This window comes from Saccopteryx bilineata, chromosome 4 (genome assembly GCF_036850765.1).
Source record: "Saccopteryx bilineata isolate mSacBil1 chromosome 4, mSacBil1_pri_phased_curated, whole genome shotgun sequence".
Lineage (NCBI taxonomy): Eukaryota > Metazoa > Chordata > Mammalia > Chiroptera > Emballonuridae > Saccopteryx > Saccopteryx bilineata.
In genome coordinates this window covers 1,930,430-1,941,423 of record NC_089493.1, presented here as the reverse complement: position 1 = coordinate 1,941,423, position 10,994 = coordinate 1,930,430, and the positions used below count along the sequence as shown (strand labels likewise).

Sequence of the window (10,994 nt, the reverse complement as noted above, 5' to 3'; positions counted from 1 at the left end):
GCTGCAACAGCCCCCGGGCGGGCGGAGAGATGGTCCGCAGGCTTCCCAGCCATGCGGGGACGAGAGGGGAGAGGGCAAGAGAACACAGAGAGCTTCTCAAGGGGCAGAAGGTCTAGGATCAGAGTGGTCGGCGGGCCTCTGCTCCCTAGAGGTCAGGGACCAGCACGCTGTAGCTTGACCACTCAGGGTTTGTGCTGGGGTGGGCCATGGGTACCAGGTTCAAAGGGATGTAGGTAGATGCACTGCTTGACCTCCTTCCACGTTCAGGGGAGGGTGGCTGGGAGGCTTCCCTGGGCATGGGGAGGCTGAACAGTGATGCCCATTAGGGCCACCATGCAGGGGTCGAGTCAGAAGGTGCCAGGTGCCCGCCGGTGAGTCCTGGGTGGCATGCTGTTCTGAATGGCCTAGATCAGTGGTCGGCAAACTTATTAGTCAACAGAGCCAAATATCAACAGTACAACGATTGAAATTTCTTTTGAGAGCCAAATTTTTTTAACTTAAACTATATAGGTAGGTACATTCCTTATCGAGGTAGCGCCCGCACATGGTATTTTGTGGAAGAGCCACACTCATGGGGCCAAAGAGCCACATGTGGATTGTAAGTCGGGGGTTGTGATTTGCCCTGGTGGTCGCAGGAGGATCCTGAGGGCATCCCCTGGGGTCTTTTCCTTCTGGAGAAGAGGTGTGAGGGCAGGGCCTCCCAGCAGGAGATTTCACCCCTGATCCCCATTGTGGGTGTGGGAGAGGAAGCCACAGCCGGGGGCTGGGGGCCGCTGCAGTGCCCAGGCTCACACTGAGCTGTCTTTGGGGAAACTTGACAAGGAGGCTGACTTTCTCCATCTGCCTCTCTGTGCTGGCTCTTCCTCCCCGGCACTTTGCTGAGAATCCCTCCTGAGGACCCCCCCGCCCACGCAGCCTGCCAGCCAGTCTCTCAACCCCAGTCTTTCTGTAGTCCCTAGGGCGGGGCTGCTCATGTGACCCATGAGTAACCAGCCGCTACCCACAGCCCACTGTCCCATCCTTCAGCCGCTCACCCTTGGTCTCTCCTGGGTAAGGCCCCAGCCGACCACCCTCCTGCCTACGTCCTGAGACTTATGCCACCCCAACACCAAAACCTCACCGTGGCCAGACCACCCCTGCAGCTCTAGGGTCCCATCCCTGCTGCAGCCTCCTTCCACCCTCTGCTCTCCCCTCGCCACTTAAAATTTTATTTAAAATTTTTATTTATTGCCTGACCAGGCGGTGGCGCAGTGGATAGAGCGTCACACTGGGATGCGGAAGACCCAGGTTCAAGACCCCGAGGTCACCAGCTTGAACCCAAGGTCGCTGGCTCCAGCAAGGGGTTACTCAGTCTGCTGAAGGCCCATGGTCAAGGCACATATGAGAAAGCAATCAATGAACAACTAAGGTGTTGCAATGCGCAATGAAAAACTAATGATTGATGCTTCTCATCTCTCTGTTCCTGTCTGTCTGTCCCTGTCTATCCCTCTCTCTGACTCACTCTCTGTCTCTGTAAAAAATATATATATTTATTGATCTTGGAGAGAGGAAGGGAGAGAGAGAGACACACACACAGAGACAGGAACATCAATCTGTTCCCGTATGTGCCCTGATCGGGGATTGAACCCACAACCTTAGCATGTCAGGATGATGCTCCAACTAACTGAGCCACCCGGCCGGGCCCCTGCCCTTCCTCTTTTGGCCACACAGCCTGCCAGCTTTGGGGACACACAGGGCCCCTCTCCTGGGGTGTCCCTGAGGTTGGTCCATGTGGCCATCTGACAAGACTTTGCTCCAACGTCCTGTTGGCAGAGCCTACTTGTCAGTGGGCAGCTGCTGCCCTCCGGACCCACAGGGCGGCCTCACCAAGGCCTCAGTGCCCCAGCTGCTCCCAGCCCAGGACGAAGCCAGGGACTGCATGCATGGGCACAGCTCGCTCAGCCACTTCCTGCCCTCCCGCCCCCCCCCCCCCGCTTTCCCAGGGCAGGTGCCCTGCGAGGGGTCTGGCGCTGCCCCCCTTGAGTCTCCACAGGTGTTTCCCACTAAACCTCTTCCACATCAAGTCCCCACTTGGCCTCTCAGGTGGGTTCAAGTTCAGGCCCCCGACATCTCTCCTGGGCCCTCTGACCTGCAGGTCCACAGGCCAAGACATCAAGATGGCATGGCTTCCCTGCCATCGGTGGGTGCCCAGGCCCTTTGTAAACACTCACTGCTCTTTGCAGCGTGCCTACCGGTGCTGTGCTGGGTGCTCTTTTTCTGACACACCTTGTGTCATCCGCACAAACCCCTGTGTTACAGCTCAGGAACTCAGAGGGGGATGGTGGCCACAGCCAGCAGCCCAACCCTGCGGAGACACAGCCACTGCAGGGTCCGATACAGCCCCCCCTCGCTCCTCTGGCCTCAGGTGCTGGCCTCCTGCCGCCTTTAATTTCTGTGCTCCCCTAGCCTTCCCAAGCCCTTTGTTACCAACTCCAATTAAATCCCTCTGCTTTGTACACCTGTGGTGGTGGTTTTGATTGAGTTGGATTGAGTCAGAGGAGGGCTTTGCAGGGCGGGAGCTGCCAGAGAGTCTAAGGCACAGGGGAGAGGGGCCGCCAGGGGTCTGGCCAATGTCCATGCCACACATGTGGGCGGAGAGCCGGCTTGCTTCAACCAGCTTGATGAGGCTTGATGCAGACTGGCTGTCACCCCCCACTTATTCCCACCTGTGGGTGAGCATGTGGCTGAGGCCCCTCGATCAGAGTGCTCACTGAACTGACCCATGGGCAGAGAAAACTGAGGCCCAAGGGCCCAAGGAGACAGGCTGTGTCCATGGAGGGCAGTATTGCAAGGCAGGGCCCAGCCCCGGGAAGGAGGGACAAAGGGCCTGGCCCAGGTGCGGGAGCACCTGGGGCCCTCTTCCTGTCACTCCCTTCCTATGCCACAGTCCAGCATCCCAGCCTGGAGTCCCGAGTGGGTTCCTCCTCCTCCTTCCGTAGGGAGGCAGTGGGAGTTGGGTTTCCATCCCCTGGAACTTGTCCCGCTTGATTGATGCTGTTGTCAACCTCTTGGAGCCTGTCAGCCCCTGCCAGGAATGAGGGGCAGAGGGCAGACTGGGAGGGGCACCCATCTGCCTGAGGCCCGCCCTCCTCCGCCACCGCCCTCCCTCCGAGCTCTACAGGATCTCCACCACGGAGTCCCCGGGAGGAAACACTGCCCGGCCGCCCACTCTGCAGAAGTGAGACCAGAGGGGAGGGCTGAGCTGACCCAGCTTCGGTCCTTGCCCGGCCACCAGCCCCGGGCGCCCCGGGTGGGAGGGGGTGGCCGTCGCCTCTGACCCCAGGCTGGGGCGGCCTCGGCTCGGAGCGTTTCCGCCCGCCAGTCCCAGCCCGGCCCCGCAGGAAGTGGCCGCCTCCTGAACAAAGAGGCCGGCGGACAATGGCCATTGAATTGGGCCGGGGCGCTCGCGCACGGATAGGCCGCCAGCTGCCCGCGCTGATAAGAACCAGCTCCGCTGCGCCCGGCCTCCGCGGGCTCCCCGGGCGGGAACCGCCGCTGGAGCGCGCGGCTGGCGGCCAATGGGGACCAATCCGGGAGCGCACTGGCTCGGTTCCGCCCCCGCCCGCCGGGCCCCACCCCAGACCGTCCACACCCGCGTGGGGCCCCGCCCCCAGGCCGGCCCCGCGCGACAGCGGCGCTGGAATTGGACCCAGACCGCCCGCCTAGCCCCTGCGCAGCGAATGAAGTCACGCGTTAGGGAGAGCGTGATGCTCGATATTTTTTCCCAAAAAACGTCACAAGTTCTGCTGGGACACGTTGGCGCCTCGCTCCGCCTCCACCTCGTCTGAATGGAACGGACAGCTCTGGAAGGCATCCCTGCTGATCCCCGCGCCCTCTGACTTTCTGCGAGGGTCGCGGGAGGCTCGCGGTGCCCCGGAGGGCAGCCTGGACCTCACCCCGGCGGGGACGGGGCAGGGTTCCAGCAGCCTCCGAGCCCCTCCCCCCCCGGAGGCCACTCAAGACCCTATTTCCTCAGGGCCCCACCTTGGGGACTCCCCCCACCTGCGGTCCCTGGCACAGCAGGGAATGTGGGCCCGAGAGCCAGCCGCAAGAGGGCGGTGGGGGTCCCCACCCTGACCGGAGCCTCGCAGCCGAGGTCAGCTGTCAGGTCTGCGCTGGCTCCGGGCCAAGGTGCACCCTCGTCCCCACCCCTATCTAAAGGCTTTATGAGGCAGATGCAGATCTGTAACCAGGGCAGGTGGCAGGGTGTGTGTGTAGTGGGTGGGGTCCCAGTATGTAAGGAGCTCAGCACCCGGCCACCTCTAGATTAGAAAGCCACGGTGGGGGGGGGGGGGCTGAGAGGGACAAGATCTGTGTTTGGGGGAACTGAGGTAGGCTCTCTTCCTAGGCAGGTAGACGTGGCCCAAGCCTACTTCTGGTCCTGGCAGGCCCAAGGCAGGGCAGGGGTCTGGGAAGGGCTCAGATGCTCAGGCCCACAGCAGCCTCCTGTTTCCATCTATCCAGCCCAGACAACTGGTGGTGCCTCCACCAGCCAGCAGGCCTTGCCCTTGACAACCCCCGGCCTGGTGGGAGCCCCCCAACCCCAGGACAGAGATAATACAGGGTGAGCAAAGTCAGGACAGAGGGACATTCACAGGCTGCAGGACCTAGGAGAGGGCTCTGACCCAGCCATGGAGAATTGGTGGGTAAGGAAGGCTTCTTGGAGGAGGTGACACTTGTGTTGAGTTTCTCAGGGGAAGAGGAGAGAGAGAGAGAGCAGACCCGGCAGAAGGAAGGAGCATTCCAGACACAGGTTGGAGTCAGGAAGAAGTCAGATGTTTGCAGAAGGGCAGAGTCCAGGTGTGCAAGTGGACAGCCAGGGGCTGGAGGGTGTGTGCCCAGGCTGGGCAAGGCTTTCACCAGCATGGGGTGGCATTGCCTTGACACCAGCTACCTCTTGGCCTGTCCTGCTCACTCTACTCTGCCTTGATGGTGGCAGTGACCATGAAGAAGGTGGCCATTGGAGGCCAGCCCTAGCAGGGAGAGGGCATGTGTGTGACTCTCTCCCAGTGTCCCAGAGGTTGGGTGGGCGGGTGTGAAGGAGTATGGCCCTGGTGGTGCGGGACCAGCGTGAGTGGCGGTGGTGGTGAGCGCTAACAGTGGTGGCTCTCTGGCGGTTTGGCGGGTGGTGACCACAGGCACGCCGAGTGCTGGGGTGCAGAAGGGCTGCCCATATGGGTCAAGGTGACTCAGCAAGGCTGTTGTTCAGTGCCCTGGGATCATGCTCTCCAAGGAGCCAGGGTGCTCCTGTCCCTCCCATGACAAGCACCCCACCTCCAGGGTAAACATGACCCATCTGAGGCCCGAGCAGGTGGACATAGCCTGACCCTCAGATGGCACACACCCACCTTGGCTTGCCGGCTGTGCTTCCCTCCATCTGGTCCTGGCCCTGACCACCTTCTCCACTCCACTTCAACACTGCGGCTGTCCCCCCACGCTGAAACAAGCATGATACCCCAACCTCTGGGGACCCTGCCCCTCCCACACTCGGAGGCCCTCACAGCCCCACCCCCCTGTCTCACACACCCTCTTGTCACTGGCCTCAGGTCAGTGGCCCTCTTGCCTCTTCTGTGCCAAAATGTGCCTTTGACCAGCTCATTCTTTGGGACCCAGTGTGGACCCCTCCCCATCCAGGAAGCCTTCTGGCCTCACCTCGCCTGCCCTGGGACCTCGAGAGGGATGTCCCCATTCCCCTGAGCTCGTCTCTAAGCTTTACTGAAGCCTCAGCAGGAACCTAGTTGATGCCCACCAGCAGACCCCACCTCCACCCTCACTCGTGGCACCCTTGCCCAGTGAGCCTGAGGCCTGCTGGGTAAGGACAAAACTGAAGCTGGGGAGGACACCGAGGCCCAAAGGCTCAGCTCAGTCTGACCCTGCAGGGCCTGCCCTGCCCAGCAGACCGACCACCCTGGGAGCCAATCTAAGTGACAGGTGAACCAGCTGTCTAGCGGGGCTCCTTCCCAAAGAAGTGCCACCCCTTCGCCAAAGGGGGATCCTCACAGCACTGACCTCACATGCCCGTGCGTGCGCGCACACACCCCTTGCTGGAGGAGGCTCCCTGTCTCCTCGGGCCCACCTGGTTGTTCTGCAGCGCCACCTGCTGGCAGGGACCAAGCGACTCCCTGCTGCTTGCAGAGCCTGCAGGGCTGGGAAGGGGTGCTTAGCATGGCTCTGCACCTGGGTGCGTGGTGCTCCTTAGGGCCCTGTGTCCTGGACTGTGCGACCACCAGGCCCCTCCCTAACAGAGACCCAGGCCAGGACCAGCGATGGTGGTTCGGAGAATCTGGGAAGAGCAGCCCTGCCTAGGGCCAGGCTGGGACCCACCAGCCCACGGCGGAGCGGGGGCTTGAATACCACCCACAGGCTGCACAGGCTGCTGGGCCCCAGATCCACACCCCATGCAGCTTCCTGTCGTTCCAAATTGTTCCACCTGCTGCTGGGAACCCACTGCCCCTTGTCCCTAACACAGCCACAGGGCCCACCTGCTCAGGCCCCCATGCTGACCTCAGGAGGGGCCTTGCCGTGAAGAACACCGGGAGCCCGTGGGTGGGGAGCACGCCCTCGCCCGAGTCCACTGTGGGTTGAAGGCACTGCTCTAGAAAAGGGCTCTGGTGGTGACGGGAGACACAAGCTGGGACGGCTTCCCCGTCACCACCAGGATGTGTGCACGTGTCTCCGTGTGTGTAGGTGCGCACGTGCCCGTGAGGGGACAAGGCCACATGTGTATGCACGTGTGCGCTGACCCTGCCCCAACCTCTAGGCCCCAGAGCCCACCTCCCTCGGCCGGAACCTGCGGCTCCTACAGCCAGGCCCTCCCCTGACACCAGGGCCCAGCCCAAGTCTGGCCCTTGTTGACCATGGCCGCCTGCCCAAAAGGCGTCCCCCCAGCGGCTGGCTCCGCTCCACCTAGCTGCCGAGGCCTCGGGGCGGGGTGGGAAAAGGGCCACAGCGGCCAGCCCCTGCGACGTGCCGGGCAGTCATTTTCCCAGGCCCCGCCAAGGCGGGCACCTTGCAGACAATGCCCTTATTCACCAAGACCCTGAATGGGGAAAGTGGTTACACTCAGTCCGGCCAAGCACGGGTCCAGTCGCCACCAAGGAAGCGAGCCCCCACGTCTGGCACTGCCCCTGCCCCCTGCCCCAGACTCCGCACTCCGGCCGAGTCACAGCAGCCTCTGCAATTTGCTCTTGGGCACGGATGCTGACCCTCCCGGCCCACCGGCCTGCCTACTGCCCTTTAGGGCGCCCCGCCCTCAGACCAGATCAGTTTCTACTGGCTCAGCTGGTTGGCTGGGATGGCCATGAGTGGGTGCTGAGGACAATGTCAGTGGTAGATTAGGGTCAAGGTTGTGATAAGTCAGGGTCAGGGTCAGGTCCCACACCAGTCTGGGGCCCCTGTCCTCAGAGGTCCCCAAGGGCCCATTGTGTGGGGACAATGGCTTCCTGAGCCAGGTCCCTCTCCCAGCAGGAAAGCCATAAAGAACCTCCACTCTGCCCTTTGAAGAACCTGGGCAGTCAGAGCCTGAGGCCTGAAGCCTCGGAACCTGCCCCTCGGCCCCCACCCCTTGCCAGCCTGGCAGAGAGCCAGGCCTCCTCAGGGACCGGCCAGCCCCGCACGCACATAGGCAGACAGGCGCTGGCCAGTCCTGGAAGCTGCTGTGCACACACAGGCACAGCCCCACAGCTGGGCAACGGTACTGTCTGCAGGTCCCGCTTCAGGCCTCCTCGTGGGTGTCACTAGACACCTCTTATTGTCCCACAAGGGGCCGGGATGCAAGTGTCCAAAAGCTGTGTCCTGCTGAGGTTGCAGGGGCCTGGGTCAGCCCCTGGCAGGCACACCATGGTTGACGTTCGGAACCCAGGACCCAGAGCTGGAAGAAGCCACCAATCCTGCAGGACAGGAGAGGCCAAGGGCCGGCCCCAGAAACCGAGTACCCGCCCAAGCCCCGCCGGTCCTGGGTGCCCCCCGCTGCCGGCCCTGCAGTGGGAGATGGGGGGTTCTCCCCACATCAGGTCTTCAGTGCCTCACCAGGAAGGGCTCCTGAGACCCAGGGAAGCACAAGGTGTGTGCTCTGGTGGGGATGGCGAGCTGGTGAGCCCACGAGCCAGACGGTCCTGCAGGCAGGGCAGCCTGGGCAGAGCCGTGCACGTCCCATAAAGACAGGACCTCGGCCCTGGCCAGTTGGCTCAGCGGTAGAGCGCTGGCCTGGCGTGCGGGGGACCCGGGTTCGATTCCCAGCCAGGGCACATAGGAGAAGCGCCCATTTGCTTCTCCCCCCCTCCCCCCCTCCTTCCTCTCTGTCTCTCTCTTCCCCTCCCGCAGCCAAGGCTCCACTGGAGCAAAGATGGCCCAGGCGCTGGGGATGGCTCCTTGGCCTCTGCCCCAGGCGCTAGAGTGGCTCTGGTTGCGGCAGAGCAACGCCCTGGAGGGGCAGAGCATCGCCCCCTGGTGGGCGTGCCGGGTGGATTCCGGTCGGGCGCATGTGGGAGTCTGTCTGTCTCTCCCCGTTTCTAGCTTCAAAAAATTAAAAATTAAAAAATTAAGAAAAAAAAAAAAAAAAGACAGGACCTCATGCCAGAAACCCCAGACCCAGCCCAAGGATGCACACATGCCCGCAGTTGTGCAATTATTGTTTTTATTATTCAGGGAATGGGGTGCCCCTGGTTTCAAAGAACCCCAGTTGGGGTCTGGGAACAGGAGACTGGTGCGGGACCAGCCTGGGCAGGTTAGTGCCTGCTCCTGTCTTAAGATTGTGCCGAGGTGGCCACCAGGGGGCGGGCAAGTGACCACAGGGTGGGCTGCAGAGTTTCAGACAGTTTCTCCCACAACATGGACAATATGGTCCCGGTCACCACGTGGGACTTGCAGGAACAGACCCCCAGGTACCCTGTCCCCACTGTGGGTCCATGAACAGCCACAGTGAGAGTCCCTGAGTTTGTCCAGCAGGGTGTGGGGTGCCCTGCTTATCAGACCCTGGCGGCCAGTGGCAGAGCCCCCACTCCCAGACCCAGTCCTGTTGGCCCATCCACCCAGCAGCCCCTGGGGTCGGGCCTGGCCCCCCACCCGTTGGACACAGACTTTCCCACCACAGCACCGGAGCGCAGTGGAGGGGCCGGGGGGTGGCAGCCCTCAGAGGTGAACTGCAGGAAAGGTCAGGACTCAGTGAGAACTCAGGCTGGGCACCAGAGGGACAGGCACCAGTGGACTTTTGCTCTCAGAAGCTGCCCAGCACCCGCCCTCCTCCCCGGAGGTCCTGGTAGCAGGGAACGGCTATCACCCGAGGCCTGCTTGGAGGCCTGAGCAGTGCAGAAGCCACTGTGGGGCCCCATGCGAGCTCCTGAGAGGAGCAGTCGGGGGTGTGGGCAGAGCCCCCATTCCTAGACCCAGCCCTATTGGCCTGGGTGTTCACTATAGCTCCGCTGCCTCTCCGGCCTCACCTGAGCCCTGCCTGGAACAGGAGTTACCCCAGCACTTGCTCTGACCTTAGCCCCTGAGACGCTGGAGCAGAGGTTCTGCTCAGCAAGGAACAGAGGCCCCAGGGTCCTGCCCAAGCCCTGCACCCTTGTGAAGTCCACTCCTGTAGTCACCCAGCAGGGCTGGATGGACAAGTGCACAGGCCGACACACAGGGCAGTGGTGACCTGCACAGGGCACTGTCCAGTCCACTGGACCCTACCAGCAGCTGGCTGCTCACCTGTCTGTCACCTACCCCCAAAGCACGTGGCTCCCACATCACCTGGCACCCGATCCGTGTGGTGGCAGGCCCCTCTGCTGCAGGGTGCTGCCGCCACGTGCTCCTCACCCCCCAGGGCACAGCTGCTCCCCAGCCCCCCGCCCTGGTGCTCGGCTTCCGCTCCCCCCCCCCCCCGAAAGCCCTTTCCAGCATGGGGTCCTTCAGCCCCACCTACCCTGCAGTCTCCTGAGGGGCAGGCCACAGAGCCAAACACAGGATCACGGACCACAGCCTCAGTGGGCTGCTCAAGGAACACTTCCCTGTCCTTGGAACCCAGCCCCACCTACCTCCCGGAAGGCCCAGGGTGGCAGCTGGCAGAGGGGCAGACACATGGCCTCAAAGTCCCCAACCTGCAGACTCCACTACACTATGGGAGGGGCCCGGCCCAGCCCACGAGACCGAGTACTGGGCCCGAGGCGGGCCCTCAAGGGCATATCCAGAGCAGCAAGGCCAGAGCAAAGACCTTGGCTGTGGTCTCCGGGCCATCCTATACGAGGCCTGAGCCCCAGGGTCGTGCAGGGCAGCGGAAACCCTGCACACCTCCCTCCCAGGATGCTGAGCCACATGCCAGCTCAGACACCCCCCACCGTCTCCCGGCTCAGGGCCGCTGGCTGGTGGGTCTCTGAGGGCTGCAGTGGGAGCTACAGGACCAGCCCCAGACCAGCAGGCAGACCTGCTGGAGGACACAGTGCCTCAGTGACAGCGAGAACGGCAGAGCCCCTCACGAGCGCAGAGCACGGCCCTGGAGCCCACCCAGCGCTCCACTAACTCGGACAGACAGCTGGGCCTCTCTCGGCTCTGTTTCCTTATAGGAGACGTGACAGTCACACCTGCACAGGGCTCTTGCGCCATGAGGCCCGTGTCTGACCAGTCACATGCAGGCATCAGCCCAGTCCCTGTTCTCGACAGAAACACACCTCACAATGCTCAAAACATGGTCCTAACAGCAAGTGCCACGGACGCTCCCCGTGGACACGAGACAAAGACTGCAGGGCAGGCGGGCAGCGCCCTCTCGTTGGTCTCTGTGCGTACACCTGTGGGCCCCGTCTGAGCCTCAGACACCGGCGGGTCCAGCACCAGGACACTGCATGCTGTGAGGTCGCACCTCAGTAGCCATCGTCGTCATCACCATCACAGCCGTAATCTGCAAAGCACGAAGGACAAGCACAGTCAACGCGGCCAGGGGCCGCTGCCCCGAGGCTCCCGCATGCGCTGGTGGGCCC

The 10,994-nt window shown here is 62.7% G+C and overlaps 2 protein-coding genes across 6 annotated transcripts in view; one reads left to right on the top strand and one right to left on the bottom strand.

Annotated features, from left to right (window-relative positions):
- The first annotated feature begins 333 nt into the window (after nucleotides 1–333).
- LOC136334158 (proline-rich protein HaeIII subfamily 1-like) lies at nucleotides 334–3,705 on the top strand. Its single transcript, XM_066274029.1, has 4 exons — nucleotides 334–371; nucleotides 2,083–2,179; nucleotides 2,299–2,404; nucleotides 3,323–3,705. Exons 1-4 carry the CDS (start codon nucleotides 334–336, stop codon nucleotides 3,703–3,705), a joined length of 624 nt encoding a protein of 207 aa, XP_066130126.1.
- Nucleotides 3,706–9,893: 6,188 nt separating this feature from the next.
- Nucleotides 9,894–10,994, bottom strand: part of BRF1 (BRF1 RNA polymerase III transcription initiation factor subunit) — a 57,775-nt gene continuing 56,674 nt past the window's right edge. For 4 of the 5 annotated variants that reach the window (XM_066278114.1, XM_066278111.1, XM_066278113.1 and 1 more), the window contains one exon: nucleotides 9,894–10,915. In XM_066278114.1, the coding sequence (XP_066134211.1) occupies nucleotides 10,878–10,915 (38 nt within the window). In that variant the 3' untranslated portion in view covers nucleotides 9,894–10,877. The remainder of the gene's footprint in view (nucleotides 10,916–10,994) is intronic. The other variant, XM_066278110.1, reaches the window with a different exon arrangement.

Coding starts and splice junctions, on each gene's coding strand:
- LOC136334158 (XM_066274029.1), top strand. CDS start 334: ATGCAGGGGTCGAGTCAGAAGGTGCCAGGTGCCCGCCG. Junction 372..2,082: donor AAGGTGCCAGGTGCCCGCCG/GTGAGTCCTGGG, acceptor TTGGCCTCTCAG/GTGGGTTCAAGTTCAGGCCC. Junction 2,180..2,298: donor GCATGGCTTCCCTGCCATCG/GTGGGTGCCCAG, acceptor CCTGTGTTACAG/CTCAGGAACTCAGAGGGGGA.